This window comes from Chelon labrosus, assembly GCF_963514085.1.
Source record: "Chelon labrosus genome assembly, chromosome: 10".
Lineage (NCBI taxonomy): Eukaryota > Metazoa > Chordata > Actinopteri > Mugiliformes > Mugilidae > Chelon > Chelon labrosus.
In genome coordinates, this window is record NC_140360.1 from 8523124 (window position 1) to 8540525 (window position 17402).

The 17402-nt window shown below is 43.8% G+C and overlaps 1 protein-coding gene across 2 annotated transcripts; it reads right to left on the reverse strand.

The window, feature by feature from the left end:
- Positions 1-56: 56 nt before the first annotated feature.
- Positions 57-14852, reverse strand: tp73 (tumor protein p73; the record flags this gene model as incomplete). 2 transcript variants are annotated; one of them, XM_084554053.1, is made up of 12 exons in its annotated part: positions 14235-14852; positions 13012-13260; positions 6671-6857; positions 6458-6573; positions 5722-5831; positions 5023-5165; positions 4800-4888; positions 4513-4640; positions 3830-3984; positions 3574-3706; positions 2150-2243; positions 57-1956 (listed from the first exon to the last, which is right to left on the reverse strand). In XM_084554053.1, exons 1-12 carry the CDS (start codon positions 14253-14255, stop codon positions 1555-1557), a joined length of 1827 nt encoding a protein of 608 aa, XP_084410179.1. In that variant the 5' UTR covers positions 14256-14852. The 2 variants fall into 2 exon arrangements, with proteins under 2 accessions (XP_084410179.1, XP_084410180.1); XM_084554054.1 differs by lacking the exons at positions 57-1956; positions 2150-2243; positions 3574-3706; positions 3830-3984 and having other exon boundaries at positions 4509-4640.
- Positions 14853-17402: the final 2550 nt, after the last annotated feature.

Below are 17402 nucleotides of genomic sequence, written 5' to 3' on the forward strand. Positions count from 1 at the left end.
AACCTTCTTTTACTTTCATTAAGAGAGACAATGAGGAAGTCAAATGTTTTAGTCCGTTTAATCCATGATTTTAACAAAAACACTGAACAACTAGTTAACATCGATGAACAGCAATACATAGGTACACGTCTTAATCTTTACAAAAATGATAACAAAAAAAAAAAAACTCACCAGAATATTAAAACAAAGCACAATCTTTTTATTTACACCGTGGCAATGCATAATACTGATAATCCTAATATATTTAACCTTTAAAGCATTAAAGTGCTCTTTCTCTGACCAGTTAGTGGGTGGTACGTGAAATGTGTGTTTCTTTGTGAGAGGGCGTTAGAAAATGGCTTCAAGTCAGGGTACGGTTATTGTCATGGTACAAAGTCAAGTACATACTACGAACAAATCTTGACACCATATACTAGAATCGAACCATGATCAATCGTGCTGGATGGCAAGCTAGAAAGAAAACTGGAATGTTGCTAATAAATATCTACAAACAAGTGCCATGGAGATACGGTACACAGTTAACTATGATCAGTATATGAGGACCTTGCCCTGCAAGGTTTATCAAAATACACAGAGAAGGACAAAAATGCTACTGTCTCATCTAGTGTCTTGATAAACAGGGACTTGTTCTTAATTTATTATTCCAAATCTAAGATATCCCTGCTATTATGATATAATACTGCTTGTGACATTTTGTTTCTCACCTTTGTTTTGCAATGTGTACCTATACAAGAATTAACACCGTTTTTTTCTACGACTTCATAAAAAGTAGAAGTAATGCCTAATATTTGATAATACGTGTCGATGCACACACTATAAATGCCAAAGCCCAATAAACAATTTGCTACAGTCAAATGAGCTGATAAAGGTATACTGAACTAGAGGTCATCACATTATCACGGCCGTCAAAAATACACATGACTGTGTCCCCGAAAGCCTTGCGTTTGATTTCCTATTGAATTCTCTATACGTGGTTTAAACAAGAGATACATAATTTTGAATCTAAATACTAATTTTTCAACCACGTCTAGTCCAAAACATTTACAAGATGCGGTATGTACATTTGTACAAGGGAAGGAAAACGGAAAGAAAAAAATAAATAAGCTGAGATCTAATGTTTTGTATCCAAATACAAAATGGATGCTAGCAAGCTGATAGTGGTCTGTTTTTTGTTTTTTTTTCATTTGTGCGATTGTGCACATTATCTTGTAAATTAATATAAAAAGAAAAATAAGTCATGTATTATTGCACAGTGCACCCAGACAACATTTCTCTGCGCTTGTCAGAGACCCAGAAAGTATAGTCCAGACCATGTGTGCGAAGCATTGCCTTGACAATGCTGTTGTCACTGTGGTATTTGCTACCTGAGACATGATTTGTGTCATGCCATGTTCAGTCTGCTAGGTGGAACAACTGTTCAAGAAAAATTATACACACTGCAAAGCACTGACTAAATTATGACAGCACGTTTAAAGACCCCATCCACATGGTTTGACTCTGCACTCGGCTGATGCTGACAATATCTCGGAGAGCATCCTAAGATTCTTTTCTCTCTCAGTGAACGTCACTGTCCATGAATTCCTCCTTGATGGAGTGCTTGTTACACGACACCTTGCAGTCAGGCATGTCGAAACCAAAGTCAGACCACTCATCAGCGCCTGCTGCCATCCCTGACGGTCCGACAACACCGGACCTGTTGGGGATGGTGATGGTGTGGCGGACACGGAAGTGCACAGCCTCCATGACGCGCTGGCGTTGCAGCTCCCCGCCCGCCGCCCCGATGGCTGCGATGGCGGAGGCGGCCATGTTGCTGCTGGAGCGGAGCAGCTGCTGGCCGTGGTAGTCGTGGTGATGAGACGAGGTGGGCAGCTGCAGCTGAGCACCCTGTTTCATGTCCTGCAGACCTCGCCAGATGACATGGCGGGACTGCTCTGGTATCTTCAGTGCACCTAAATCCTGGTGAAGGCATTGGAGTTTAAGAACATAATAAGAAACTCTCATCAGACTTCACGTGCATCCTTATGCAATTACATATAGATTTTAAAAAAAAAGTTTTGGAGCATGCTCATCGAGGATTCATTATTATTATTATTATTTGCTCTTTCTCCTTTCTTTCCTTTTTATGAAGCTGTAAGTGCAGAGTGGTTACCTCCATGGTGAGAGTTTGGAGATGGTAGACAGACTGGAGGCCTTGGGAGGTGAAGTACTCAATGAAGTTCTGACAGCCCAGACTGGTGAGAAAACTGTATGGGGAGAAAAGCAGGGCTGCTTAGACCACAGCTACAAAGCTACGAGACTAAAATACAAACTTCTTTGTGCTTGAGTAGAATAAATAATACTATTATAATATTGTCAGCATGCAGAACTGTCATGTGTCGTTATCTCACTATGTACCCAAGCGTTTACGGTTTATCCCACAGCTGAGTGAGTGATTTAGAGCACAGGTCTAGCCTTGTGTGTATAGAAACTCTACATCTTGGTAGTTCAGTGGAAGTAAAATCGTAAGCATGCATTTATATTAATTAATGATTCATAAGGCCATTCTTGCTTTGGTGAAGAACCTTTATTATAAATACATGAAATGTTTAAGTTTTGGTAACATACAATGTAACTGGAAAAAATAAGCTAACTGTACAAGTTCTAGAAAACAGTCTAGAAAACAAAAGGACCGACAAAGTTTGCTGTATCAAAAAAATGTTAAATTTGGACTGCACGATATCTTGTAAAAGCTTTTTTTTAAAAAACAAAAAAACAAAAGAAATAAACAAGGACACAGTTTTTAAATTAAATAGAGACATTTGTTCTGACGAAAATTTGCAGCAGATGGCTGTAAACACAGTTAAGGATTTGAGATTTACACACACTTTTGGCTTTTTTGGGGGTGGGGGTGGATTAAACAAATCCTCTGGCAGCCATAGTGGAGGTCCACAACGCTTCAGTAGCTTAGCTGTACTGGCAGGGCAAAAGGACACGACTCATGTCCTGTTTTAATAGGAGCTGATCAACGCATCGGATTTAGACTCTTTGCATATACAGCCAGTAGATAGCTCATTCGAGAACACTACTTGCTTTGTCTTTGTTAGTGATGCAGTAATACTGAGGACAGGACTGTTTTTATATTTTAGTGGCCACACTTTCTTCGTTTTTCTTTTCTGACTTAAAGGACTCCTACAACACATCCTTTCCGCCTATTGCGCTTTTTTCCAGTTCAGATTTGTGCAGACGTTATTTCCACGCTGCCCATTCTCCAGTGGACCTTCATTATGGCACCACCTAAGCGTGCTCAGAAATCTGTGATGCATTTGCAAGCCTTTACAAAGCAGCCGTAATCAAGCTGTCCTGTGTAAAACAGTTCAGTCTACACACAAGTTGCGGCAAAAGTGACAATTAAACCAAACAAACGAGGAAATAAAAAATAACAAATTGACAGAATTTACGCGAACACGGCCGAACAAAGTGGCTGATTTGGATTCAGCGTGCCACTAATTTGCGTTTAACCCAACGAGTGCATCTGAGTGTCTGCTGGCCTTTTACAAGAAGATAAAGAAGGAGTGTCATTGGAGGGTGAGGTACCTGACGAGGCTGGGGTCAGGGTTATACGGAGGGGGTGGGCTGCAGTGGGAAGCAGATACTATATTCTGACTGCTGTGGCCGCCGTTCATTTCGCCATTGGCCTGCATGTGGTTGCTGTTGAGCATGTTTGAACCTGCGAGAGATGGAGACGAATAAAGCAATGAGCTGCAGGCTAAGAAGGAAAAAGAAGAACTGCCGTGGCCTACTTTCAAATGGGTTTGAAACGTGGGGCGTTGTGAGTGAACATATTACTCACCCATATGAGCCATGGAGGGAGGGGCAGAGGGATGTTGGTGTTGGTGGTTCTGCTGCCCCAACAGCTGGTTGACTGGTTTGTTGAGGCCTCCGTGCTGATGCAGCTTGTTCATGTTGGGCAGTGGAGAATATGAGGTGGGGGAGGCTATGTGGCTTCTAGTGACGACAAAAGAATGAGGCAGAGATTAGAGAAAAGTGTGTGTCTGAGTGTTACAGATGAGGTTTAATGAAGTGAAGGAAGACGCTAAATTCTCAGAGAAGAGAAATTAACTTGTTTGTGTGTATGTGAACAGACTGATCAGAGTTTTTCATTCAAAATTTATTTAGAGCATTTATGCGCCCAAGTATCCGTGTGTTTGTGCATACACCAATCGGGCATAACATTATGACCACCTTCCTAGTATTGTGTAGGTCTCCCTTGTGCCTCCAAAACAGTTGTGACTGATCAGAGAATGGACTTGGGCCTTCTGAGGGTGTCTGGTAACGGGATGTTGTTAGTGGGGGGGCTTTGGGTCTTATTGGTTGAGGGGAGGGGCCTCTGCAGACCATCCCACAGATACTTGATCAGTTTGGGATCTAGTGAATTTGGAGGCCAGGTCAACACCTTGTGCTGTTTCTCATGTTTTTTTGTTAAGCTGGATCGGTGTATATGTGTGTGTGTGTGTGTGTACCCGAGTGACTCACGGTCTCTGCAGCAGCTGCTGCTGTGTTTGTTGTCTGTAGGAGTCCACCAGGGGCTGTGGCACCAGTTCCATCAGCTCCAGGCTGTCTTTAATCTTCATCAGCAGCTCAAAGTTCTCACGACCACGAACCTACAAAACAAACGCAACACATGCAGTCAGTCAGGGAGGAGAGGTTGGTGAGTCTTTCTTTGTTTTTACGTTCATTTTTGATAGTTTAAAGTGATGCAACACATGCCTTAAGTATATTGCTATTGAATTTAAATGTATGAGTATGTGAAAGGCTCTTACAGGAATATAGTAAATCTCTTCTTCTCCATGCCGCCTCTTCCTCATGTTCATATTTGGACTGGGAATATTTGGTGGACTCTGTTTGAAGTCTGCGGACAACAAAAATACAATTCACAATCTCATTCTCTCAGACAACAAACCGTGACGCACCATACTACCACAACTAAAAATGTGTTAGCCCCGTGCCACTGTGTCATGTGTCATCCGGTTTCATTCTACTCACTGCGCTTGTTGGCACTGCCATTCTTGGCCACGCTCTCATTCAGGGCCTGCTGTTCCCTAAAGTGGTCCTCATCAGCTTTGCGGTCTCGACCGGGACATGCACATATCCGACCTTCGAACGACCTCCTGCCCAACACCTGGCCACTGCACAGATCATTTAAGATAGAAAATTTACCAACCAAGAAAATAAGGAAAAAAAATCTAATAATATCTGTGCGTAACATCTGTGGAAGCTGTGAATATCTCATAAGTAGATTTCCCAGGACGTAGTTTGCAAGAGTTGCTAGTGAGAGGGAGGAATGCTTCTCCTCCTCCGATGGAATCTCTCCAAAATGAATATCACCTGGAGCGGAATGTAAAGGTTGGCATTTTTCAGAATAATTGTCCTGCTGCAGGCGGTGTGGCCTGAGAAAATAACGTTTGTGCGAGTTGTGTTCTTATTATTAGAGTATGAGTCTGGTAACACGACATTTGCATTTCATTATGGCGCGTGTTCAAACTCATACAGAGAAAAAAAACTGGATCGTCCTACAACCGATCACAGCCATTTTGTTGTGAACAAATTCAACTCGGTTCCCACTGGAGCTGTTCCAGACCAAATATCTACCAATTTGTGGGCGGGGAACTAAAACAAAGCAAGTGTCAAAGAGCTAAGAACGTCTAAGTGGGTGTGTGTATGACTTATGAATAACTGACTTACTCTCTGGTTTCCAAAGTGATGATGATGAGGATGGGTCGCCTGTTCATGCCGCCCACACAGCTGCTGTTGCACATAAAATTATACAGGATGGTGGTGAACTCGGTCCCCACCTGGAAAGCAAAACAATGGAGGACTTAAACGTTGTTGGTTTAGCCTACCTGACGATTATCAAGGAATGTCAGGACTTCTGTTGCTGTTATATTTTTGTTTTTTATTCCCCCCCCAAGACACCAATTCACCACCAGAGAGCAGTGTTGCAGTGCACTTCGATGCAAGGCGAGCCAGCTGTGCGTTTCATTACCCTCATCAGGTGCAATCGCAGACGTGGTGATTCTTGTGCCTGTTTGGACTTGCCCGGCATCTTTATTTATAGATAGCTGCTCTGATGTACTTCACTGAAATTGACAGATTCTGTGGAATTGTCTCAGGTGATCAATAGTGTGTCTTGTTTTCACTCTCTCTTACAGATATCTGTCAGATACTGAGAATCGCACAACCATTAACATTTATGCCATGGCTTTCTCCACGCCTGGGTTTATTTAACATCAGCTTGACTTTCTTTTTTTATATACTGGTGTAGGTTTAAAAAAAAAATGCAAATCAACAAGGATTCAGTTGATTGACTTCTCTGTGGAAATTGTAATTGCCACATTCACTGTAGACCTTTATTTCTGGTCCCTAGGGTGGCTAACCCAATGCACGGTGTGCCTCTATGATGCACAGATGAACAACCAACCTGCGGAGACTCATACGGCACAAAGACACTCTGCCGGCCTGTGACAGCATCATCAACATACTGGCAGAGGTTATTCCCCTCCACTCGGATCAGGTGACTGGCAGGGGCTGCTTGACCTGAGGAGGTAATGATGAAAAGCAAGGTGAGCTTTGTTTGTGCTTAAAGGGCAACATAAAAAGTAAAGTAAAAATCATTCCGGCTCGTCGGTCGTACCATCATTGAAGTCGCGCCCCAGTTCGTGGTTGGGGCATCGCTTGACCACCTCCGTGACGTGCTCCGCCTTCTTGTAGACGGGCATGGCTCTGATGATGCTGCCATGCGGAGGAGAGGAGGACAGCTTGATCTGGATCGGACATGTTTTGGCAATCTGACAGTAGAGCTTCTTCAGCAAGGGAGAGTACTGTGTAGGAAAAGAATACAGGCGGCCAATTAAAAGGAGTCATTAGAACTTGAACATGAAAAATTTATTGAAATTATAGGAGCATCACAGTCGATGATTCTTTAAAGTTCTGGCTTAAAAAAATGCTGTTGTGTTTACATTTCCACGCCCAGTTTCAAGGAATTCATCCCTCTCCTTGCATGCTAATCATTAAATGTATGCATTCTGCAGATTTTTCCGTCCAGAGAATCTGCAAAATCCATAATGACTGTAACATGATCTCAGTTAGTTAGCCAGCATGTCAGAATTTCTTCTCAGGAAGTGTTTTGATCTCAAACACTGTTCTCAAAAGCAAAAATAATGTTGCAGGTGGTGGGTTTATTGTTTCAGAATCATGTAATTTTGAGCCAATAAATCCTCTATCGACGAGGCATACTGAAAGAAAAGAATAGAGTACAAGGTGGACAAATGAAGAGCTGGGTGATGGCATGATGACGGAAGAGTCAGGTGTGACCAGAGGAAGCCGTGATAACATGAGAGTAAATTGGGTCACATTAAGAAGAGGAGAGGGTGAATGGAAAGGGAAAACACACGAGGACCGTAAAACAGTCAGCGTCTGCGTTGTAAAGGTAATTACTGTGTTATCAGATGGAATAAATGATTATAATCCAGCAGACTGGGTGTGAGGGTTGTGATGTGAGATGTTGCAGATAAAAAGTGGAAGTTCAAAAGGACAGACTGGAAACTAAAATGATTGTGTCTATGTGTATCCACCAGCTGACAAAAAAAAAGTAAATGCAAACGTAAATTAACTACAATAAAAATGTTTGGTGCAGCAATCTAACAAGTCAGTCATTTAGGTCTAATTAAATTAAATGAAAATCTGCTGATAAGTGTGTGTGTGTGTGTATGGGTGTGTGTGAGAGAGACAGAGCTAATACAGACGCTTTCGAGGACATGACGGGAAATGGAGCGGCCTTAACATGCCCCGACACAACCGCAAAATTTTAAAAATATTTCCTTTGGAAATCAAAATCTAAGTCTGTTCAGTCCTGTGTGGACTTGTTATAATGGTGCCGCAATACAAAGGTAACAGCGCACCCTATATGGCAGACATACAGAGCAGACAGCTCAGCATTTATGATGCAGCGATGGAAAAAAAAAAAAACAAATGAGAGGAATTTTTCCTTTTTTGTATTTTTTTATAGATGGGAGAAATCAACACAACAGCAGAGAGAGAGAGAGAGAGAGACTGATGAATGGCTTCAATCGTACCCAGGTTGTATTTGGAGAAGTTAATCAAATGTCACGCTTTTGAGATCCGTGCATACTTTGTATACTTTGGTATACTTTGAGTTTAATCCTGAACCCCGTTATTAGCTAAACGTGCCAAATATCACTCTGTATTGATCATTTCAGTTTCAAGAATTTTAGAAGCGTATGTGCACGTCTGCTTTTGCCCATTTCTGCAAAGTGCCATCTCACTAATCTTAAGCAGCTTTTACTCAGCCTGTAAAAGCAGCAGGAAAATCTCACGTTTAACTGGAGAAACTTTCCAAAGATTCCAAGAGGTGGGCATTTTGGAGCCAGAGAAGGTCTGAAATAAGATGCTATTTGAGTTGCATTATGAGAAATACACTGAATATCATTGCCGGGACCTTAAAGCATTTGCTACTGAGTCGTGAGGAGAAAATATAATTTGGCAAAATCCCTGAATAATGTGGCAGCTACACTGAACCATGCACAGTCTGTCTGTGCTGCATCTTTCTTCAAGGGGAGATGACATGGCATTCAAGGCCAAACTGGAACTGTTGGGGCAGCGAGTGGACGGGAGCATGTTAGCGGAGATTTTGGAAAAGACTGAGGCTAGACCATCTTCAGCTGGTACACGGTCACTGGCTTTGTCGGATGGTCAGGATTTGACCATTATTTCAAGCAGCAGGTTACCCAAAAAATTAAAATCAATTGATCTGTGACGCTATTTGTGAATGACCAGGCAACATCCATGACAGTGCAGGAACGAAATCAACTGATGCTTAAAATGTGCGTTTGTCTCTGCAATATACGGTACTTGGTTGGACGTAAGGAACACGGGATATCTCCCATAACCCCATGACGCGACCGTCTTGTTGGAGGGGAAACAAGCCCAGAGATACTGGTGAGTTGTAAGGTTTTTACATGTTTATGAAAGGAAAATGAGTCCTGTGTGTTTCCAAACACGATTGTATAATGCTAGTGACTAAAACAAGCAGCAACCCCTGGGGCTGAAAACACTGGGGAGCCAAAAACTGCAGTACCTGGAATTGCCACCCACACTGAGCTTTAAAACCCTTCTTTATAATCCTTTGGGCGAGGTCACGGAGGGTTCTCTGTGTACGGTCAATGGACTAAATTAACAACACATCGTCTTATATTAAACTGGTCTGCAGTGCAAGAAAGACGGACCCTGGTCTGTGCGAGTTGACTTTCAGGCGATCCTTTTGGAATATCTATGCGAGTTAATACTTCCATCCATCCAATCAGCCATCCATGCATCATTCAACCCTTCCTTCCATGCCTCTACATGGTGGACCAGTGGAGGCAGGTTCTGACAGGCTCCTGGAGACAAGGTGATAATTGCCAGTCCGTCATTCACGCGCACAAGCAGCAACTTGCCCGCTGCAAATTCGCTTAACAAATATCAAATAAGTTTATGCAGATTCACACACACACACACACACACCCACACACACACAAGCGCATAGAGCTGACATGCACTATTCATCCTGCACATAGTCCACACAGTCTAATCTGGCTTTCTATACAGTCTGTAATTATACTGGATTTCAAATCAGAGCAGAAACGAGAATCTCCCACTTTCTTAGGTAATTGCTGTTTTGTCGATTTTCACAAACTTAAAGTGTTTGGGGTTGGTGGAACCATTTGAGACTCTCAAGATGTGACTGCCAGTCACCGCACACTCAGTGACTCTGATTTACAGCACTGGCACTGTCCGTGGAGATAAAGCTTCACTCTTTTAGACAGCGTGGTGTACACAGTGTTACTGTACGCAGAGTGTTACGGGACACACAGCAGAATAGAGCGTGTTTAACTTATTAGCTCCTGGATTGATAGCACCCCAGTCTGGAACACTTCCTGACCAGCGTTGTTATGGACAATGTACACTGTTGTACAAGGATAAAATTAGTTACGGTATCCGTTTTGAAGGCTGTTTATTAACCTCTTAATCGCCTGGGTGACTATAAATGCCCTTGTGTATTCGGTCTGAATCTCAGTCATGCAAGGTGATTTCAACAGGAATGAATTCATATATTTCTCTTGTGCACTGTCACTGATAAAACACATCTGCGTGCGTGAAAAACCTTCCTCATCAAGTGCGTTTTCCCAGATTCGAAGCTTGGCAGGAGGACTGGAGGTGATGTGGCCGTGGATGATGCGCGGTGAAAGGAAGGGAGGGATGCAACGTGCGGGACGTGTTGGGACCTGTGTCCTAACGGAGAGAGGCTAATAGCTGGGAAGAGCAGCTTCTGACGAGCTGCCGTGCGGTGCATGCTCGAGCCTGCAGCCCCAGCGCATCACACTCCTGACACGTAGTGTACGCACACACACACACACACACAGATACACACACATGCGCGCGCACATACACACATCAGCTAAAGTCTGAGTGTATGGAAAGAGGTCTTATTATTTGACAATGCTGAGGTGTTAGATCTCATTTCCAGCCATGGTGACGCTTGCCTGCATCCAAGCCAAGGAATCATCTTCAAGGGGCAAGAGAGCGACAGAGTTTCAGAGCTATTATCACTAATGCGCTGTGTCTTGATTAGACAAGAAAGGGTTACCAGACTAGCTTAACGTGGGCTTGGGTGGACTTATCTATGTGGAAACTGAGTGTCTTGTCTTCTCTTCTCTATGTATTTCTTTCGTAAGTCATTAGTTGCCAACTGCAGAAGATGGGATTTAATGAGGAGTGACTGATGCAACAGGCAGCTACCTTTCTCGTAATCTCTCAAAGCACAATGCATGCCACCCGCTCTTAGTGGGAGACAGATGGATGGGAAGCGGGGCGGCTACACAACTGATTATAGTCAATATGCCCCTATGGCACTCGGCATTCCCCGTTGCCTGAGGCCGCAAAGAATCAGCAAGAAACCAAGGTGAGTCAGTCTGGTCCACACAGTCATCCCTTTTCTTCCCCCCAGCATGTTCAAACCTGGATATTTAACTGAATCCAGCATAAATACACACACCCATATGTACATGCACATTAGACACACACACACAAATCCTCGTGCAGCCCTAATGTAATCTTTGGGCAATTCCCTTCCCCATCAGAAGAAACGCGTTCATTCCGAGTGGCATGGCCATGATCTCCTTTCTTTTCACATCTAACGCCCTGCTGACATGATCTGAGCCCTCAAAAGACATTTTGCCTCAGAGCTCAAGCGTAGCCTGGCCAGCATTTATGCACACTGCTGCTTTTCGTCCCTTACTTTTACCTGCATTTAAAAAAAAAAAAAAAAAACATTAGAAACATCTGTTAGACTTATAATAGTACAAGATCCTATTCATAAATCACTTAAACGTACTTGTGGCCTCTTAGACTCAGGCGTGCAAGAAAAAACAAAGCATTACCGCAAACTCCATAAATGCTCTGAGCAATCACCCGGTCTCTCTCTCTCTCCTTCGCTCTCCTTCTAATCCATCCGGTTTAATGGTAGCAGAGGCATCTAAATAATCACAGGTTTCCTCGCAATCCCTTTTCTGCTGCCTCATTATCTGTATTATGAGTCGTGTGACAGTCAAGCACTACTTCGCCTCTTCTCTGGCAAAAAAAACTCAAACAAATCGTTATCGTGAAAAGTCACGCATGCAAACCAAAGCCAAAAATAAGGAAAAATAAAAAAAGTGAAGATCTGTTAGCTGGCTCGTTTAAATTCAAAGTATTTGGGCACAATCAGACTAAACTAAAGGGACATCAGGGAGAATATATCAGTCAGTTTAACTGGAATTGCAGCTGTAAGTATAAATAAAATAACTTTTTCTTGTCATATTTTGGGAATTTCATTTTGTTGCCGTAACTACTTTGAGGAACAGCAGCTGATATCCGATCTGTGCTTTCCTGAGCGAGAGAGCGGAAGTGAGACAAAGGAGATGATAGACACATTTCAGGAGAGGACAGGGAGAAACTTTAGGCGCCAGAGGTGACAGCCGTGAGTGTGTCCTAAGAAGGAGAAGGAAGACAGACACAGAGGGAAAGAAAAGCTGCAGGTCAAAGACCACCGCTCTAACGTCCAGGGAGGGGATCTCCTTACATCACAGAGGGCTGAGTAAAGGAGCTCACCACGCATGGTTACTCCCGGCAAACACAGCCGCCCGCGGAGGAGCTTATTCTATCACAGACGCGCAGTGAGCGAAGAGCAGTTTGTCTCTCGTTTCTCTTGTTTCAGGGAGGTCAACTGTGTGACAGTCGGAGGCGACACCTCTCCAGCGGGAGGCTTCTCATCGGGTCATGACAAATTATGCGGCTCCCGTTTCACCTGTCTCTCAACGCCCACGCATCTCAAGGTGCTCGTGTGTGGCGCATTCACTCCTTGAGTAAATTCCCTTAATATTACACACAGCCGCCATTACTGTAGATGTCATGAAGCATGTTCCCGATTGTTGAAATATAGTTGCCAGTAATCAAGACAACATCGGTGTTTGACAAGCGGGTTTTGAGTTTTTGTTACATTTTCATCCGAATTGCTAGATTACACATTAATCGGAATAACACCTGACACTAATATTGAATCGTGTGCTTGAAAGGTAATGTTTTCGTCGGGAAGGCTCGTGGGATTGCTTAGACAAAAAGTCTCCAAAAAGCTGGCACAGATCAAACCTTCTTTGTTGCATTCATCACGCACATTTGACTAAAAGGGATGAAACATGATGAATCACTAAATCTTGCGCTACTTTCGCTTGTACGCTGCACGCCTGCACATGTGCTGGCTTGAGTCAGTGTGTGTGAAAGAGTGTCTTTCTGTGTGTGTGTGTGTGCTTTTATGTGTGCAAGGTAGCAGCTTAGAAACATGGATAGCTTGAAAGATAACAAATGAAAAGACAGAGATACACACTTGCACACACAAACACAGTCATTGCTGGCCAGAGCCGCAAAAGTGAGTGTACTCACGGTCCATGTGGCAGATTTGGCGGTGCTGGACTGCTGGAAGGACACCTGGAAGGCGTGCGGCCCGGGGTAGTCGGTGTTGGAAGGGATGGCCGGGGCTGGCGACAGGCCCTCAAAGGTGGAATTGGGCTGGGAGTAGGGCGAGGGGGTGGGCACGGCCGACGAAGAGGCGTTCTCTGAGCTGTAGGGGCTGGCGGACGTCGCACGGCTCCCCAGGCTCTCCATGCTGCTGCTCAGCAAGTTGTACTGGGACTGGGGAGAGGAGAAGAGGGAGGAAAATGAGCAAGGTGAAGACGGAGGGAGGAGAGAGGAGGAGGGAGGACACAGGTAGAGGTGCCAGAGAGACAGGGGCTCGGAGGCTTAAACGTAGGTCGGGTTACACTGAGAAGGGAGTGCTGTGTGAGCGTGTGTGTGATGCTGCGCGAGTGTGGCCGCCTGTGTAACTGTCTCGTCCGCAATCGATGCTGGACACATTTCGTGTGATTTACTTGACAATCTTCACAAGTTGCAGGAATACAAGTTGACTGTGTGTTTGAGTGAAGGAGTGTGAGTGAGTGAGTGAGTGAGTGAGTGAGTGAGTGAGTGGCAGCTGAAGTGAAGTCCCCCCCTGCACAGAAGCTTCCTTGGGGCTGTTTGGGGCAAGATGTCAAACAGACATAATCTGTGCTCTGCCTAATTGCCTGCCATTCCTTTCTTTTCCTCGGTTTGAGAAGAGGGAAGATTTGAAGCGCCGGTGTTGAGTGTGATGACACGCTTGTCAAAGTTAATGTTTTCTGTGATGCCGATACACATAGCTGCAAACAAACTCAAGAGCTGCTGCAGCTGCTGCAGAAGGAAATGCTTATTTTCTGTGATTAACTGTTACACTATGTGAACAAAAACACACAAAAAAAGGCAGAAAACACAAAGCAGCAACTGCAGTCATCCATCTGACCACCCTCAGCTCATTAACATCCAACATTTACTTTCTTTGTAACCAGCTTCCAACCAATAAAACACCAGTTGATTCAGACATGACATGACAAGACAAACTGACCAATATGTAAAATGTAAAATAGTCTCCATTAATAATGTCAAAAATGTTTTCTCAGATTTATGCCGGCTGCAAACGACTAAATAAATCCAATCAGTGTCAAGTAATTTACTCTGATGCAAGTTTCACATTGAAATAGCCACTTCACACACACCCAGTAACACAGCGGAGCAGACAAAAACAAAGTCTTTACCTTCTTCTTCACGTAGTACATCCTCTAGTGTTTAGGTCTCATTTGTCTAATCCTCAGTCAGTCAGACGTCCAAACACAGCAAAGCAAAGAGAGCGCAGGACCATAGCCAAAACCACAGAGTTCAAGCAAGGTGTGCATCAGTGGACGCGGCGCACACTCACACGCGGGCAGACGCATGTACCGCCAGGACCGTGGGGGGAAAGAAAAGGTGAGGACTGGCGTGGAGGGAGAGAAGCGATAGACTGACACGGAGGGAGCAGAAGCGGAGAGGGAAAGAGGGATGGGAACCCAAAAAATGGTACGACATTCTAATTATGGCATGCCCGGACATAGACGGCAATGCCGGGGCGCATGTACACACACGCTCCAAAACACCTTGTGAAGGCCTGCACTAAGTAAACACTGTCTGGTCTGACTGAAGAGTGAGACAGACAGATAGAGAGAAAGAGAGAAAGAGGCAAGAAGGAAAACACATGAAAGAACAAGAGAGCAAGGGTCAGTCCCTCCTCACCACTCCGTTAGGGTTTATCAATAGAGCAATAAATCAGCAGCTGGGGCCAAACATCCTTAAGGACACAGAATATTAGATAGAAAACAGCATCCATTGGGTGAATATAGCTGTTGTTTTTTTTTTTTAAACTTGCTCAAAATTCAAATTTCACCCAAGAACATACAGACTACTCCAACTCACTTACACTCGGTTAGGCTTATTTTCTCTTCTTATATTCACATTCAACGTACAAAACATTATTAAACCTGCAACAGACTCATTTTAACACCTCAGCTCTGCTTTGTGTTTTAAATTTCAGATGCTAACATCTAAAGAGATGAAAAAAAAATTAATTTACTAAAATCACATAGAAAAATAGTAGGAGGCACTGATGCATACATTTAATGATACAGGGAGTCAAGAAAGGCAGTCAGGATCCCTCGTAAGGGTCCAATTTCAAACTAAATTGTTTTAAATAAAGACAAATAAAAACTGAAACCGGTAAACCCACTCCAGAAATCACTGAAATGAAAACAAAACAAGCGAGAAACATGCAAAACTAGAAAAGCTCTGAAAGTTGCACAAGGACGTGTAAACCCCATGTGTGCAGTTTAAAGCAAACGTAAAGGTCAACGTCCAAGACTTCATGCAAACTGTGTAGGTGAAATGAGGATGCACGCATGCGTGGGTGTGTGTGGATCCATACGCTGACTCTACCTCAGATGCACCGCTGCATGTTACTGAGGTTACAACTGGGTTCAGGACGACTAACGTCACACAACAGCTATGCTCTGGACATGCTTGAAACATTCCCGCCAAAATGCACGTATCACGTCCGTTGGAAGCACTCCTGAGATAAATTCACCCCAATGATTCACCAAAAATTAATATGCCAATCACTGTGGAGGCTGCTGTGCTCTGATACTCGTTTTCTCGTGGTCGGCGCATGAAAGAGTTGTGACCTCTCCCTAATATCTGGCAGTTTGCTACCTTTAAATCTTCCATTTAACAGGTATTATCAAAGGGGCTTTTCAGACACAAGAGAAGCCCAGGTGTATGCATCTACAAGAGAAAGCACTTGACACACACACACACACACGCTGTGACACTCACAGGTGTGCTCGGTCTCAATGCCTAAACTCAATCCGCAACAAGTTGAAACAGAGCTAAAACCTCTGCTGCCAGTGTGTGAGCAAACATGTGTGTGAGTGTGTGCCTGCATGTATGTGTTTACGCTTCCTATCCCGGTATCATTTGATGTCCCCTATGGGCAGCCATCCTGGTAGCTGCCACTCACAGCCAAGCGTTTAAAGCCATTTAGAAGCCTAGATAAGCCAGCCGCAGCAACCTTCACTTGTCAAGATGAGTGATAACAGACTCGGGATGTGGAGAGAGTATCAACCTCTTGATGTTTCCTCGCGGCCACTTTATTACGACAAACTCCGCGGCAGTGTCGCTTCCTTTAAACACAAACCGCACTTTATCGCACGGCCCTGTTGAAGTAAGACACAGGCATGTCAGAATCTAAAATGTGTCCCGGGCGAATGAATGGTATCGTATGAAGAGTGGAGCATGTCTAAACGACTTCAGCTATGTTAAATAGAGGTGAGGACGAGGGGAGGTAATGGGTGGAGTGGTGTGTACGGAGGCTGCCCCCTGTTGGGAATACTTGGCAAAGTGCATTCGCTGGATATGCAGTGCAGCTCATTTTCAAGTCAAGATAAACATGAAGAATAATTATTGTTTATGGATTTAAAGGTAAAAGAAAATCATAGTGATTCCTGAATATTTAATGATTAAAGTCAGAGGACAGTTAAGCAAGTCTGAAACAGCATTTTGTGGTATGATTAGTCAGTGTGCATCATCTGAGAGTCCCGCTTCTGCTTCCTCATCCGAATGAATGAAGCTGTTAATTTGATAAAACTGCAAAATAAATCGTTTTGAATCACGAGCACACAAGTTCAGATCGACAATACCATGGTGGCAGCATGCACAACTCTCAAATGGCACAATCAGTCACAAGCATCTTCACCCATTAAAATTTTTTTAAACTTATTCATCCACTACCAGACCACAATATGTTCAAACAATCTGAATGTGCAACACCATTAAAAACCCACAGTTGCTCACTTACCACATCACACAGCATCTTAAGGCTCCTGAATTATAAGAGGTAATTTCTACGCTGTTACTGCCCCTCATCGGACTTACACTCCCCCGTGGTCACTTAAGAGGCGAGCTCTCCGCGGCCAGGTGATCCCACTGTGGAGGTGGACATGACAGAGGGCTTGGGAGACGTCCTGCCTCTATTCTCCTCCACTTGGTCCCCTTGCTTGACTGGGCCTTCCCTACTTGCCCTGCATCTAACAACAAACCCTAACTCCGCCTCCTTTTTTTTTTTTATACTGATATGACTATTCATTAACCAGCCAGGCAGGCCCAGGCATGCCCAATTAAAGATTAGATTTGACCCATACTCCAGACAGGAAAGGGAAGGAAGCATAGGTGTGGTTGAGAGAGAGACTTCCAAGAAAAACAAAGATAGATTGCGAGAGAAAATGAGAGCAAGATGAACTATATTGGTGACGTCGTGGTTGTGAGATGAGACGAGAAACTGTTGCTCAATTATACAAATTATTATGAATATTTTTATTTAAAAACTTTCCGTGGATGTGGAG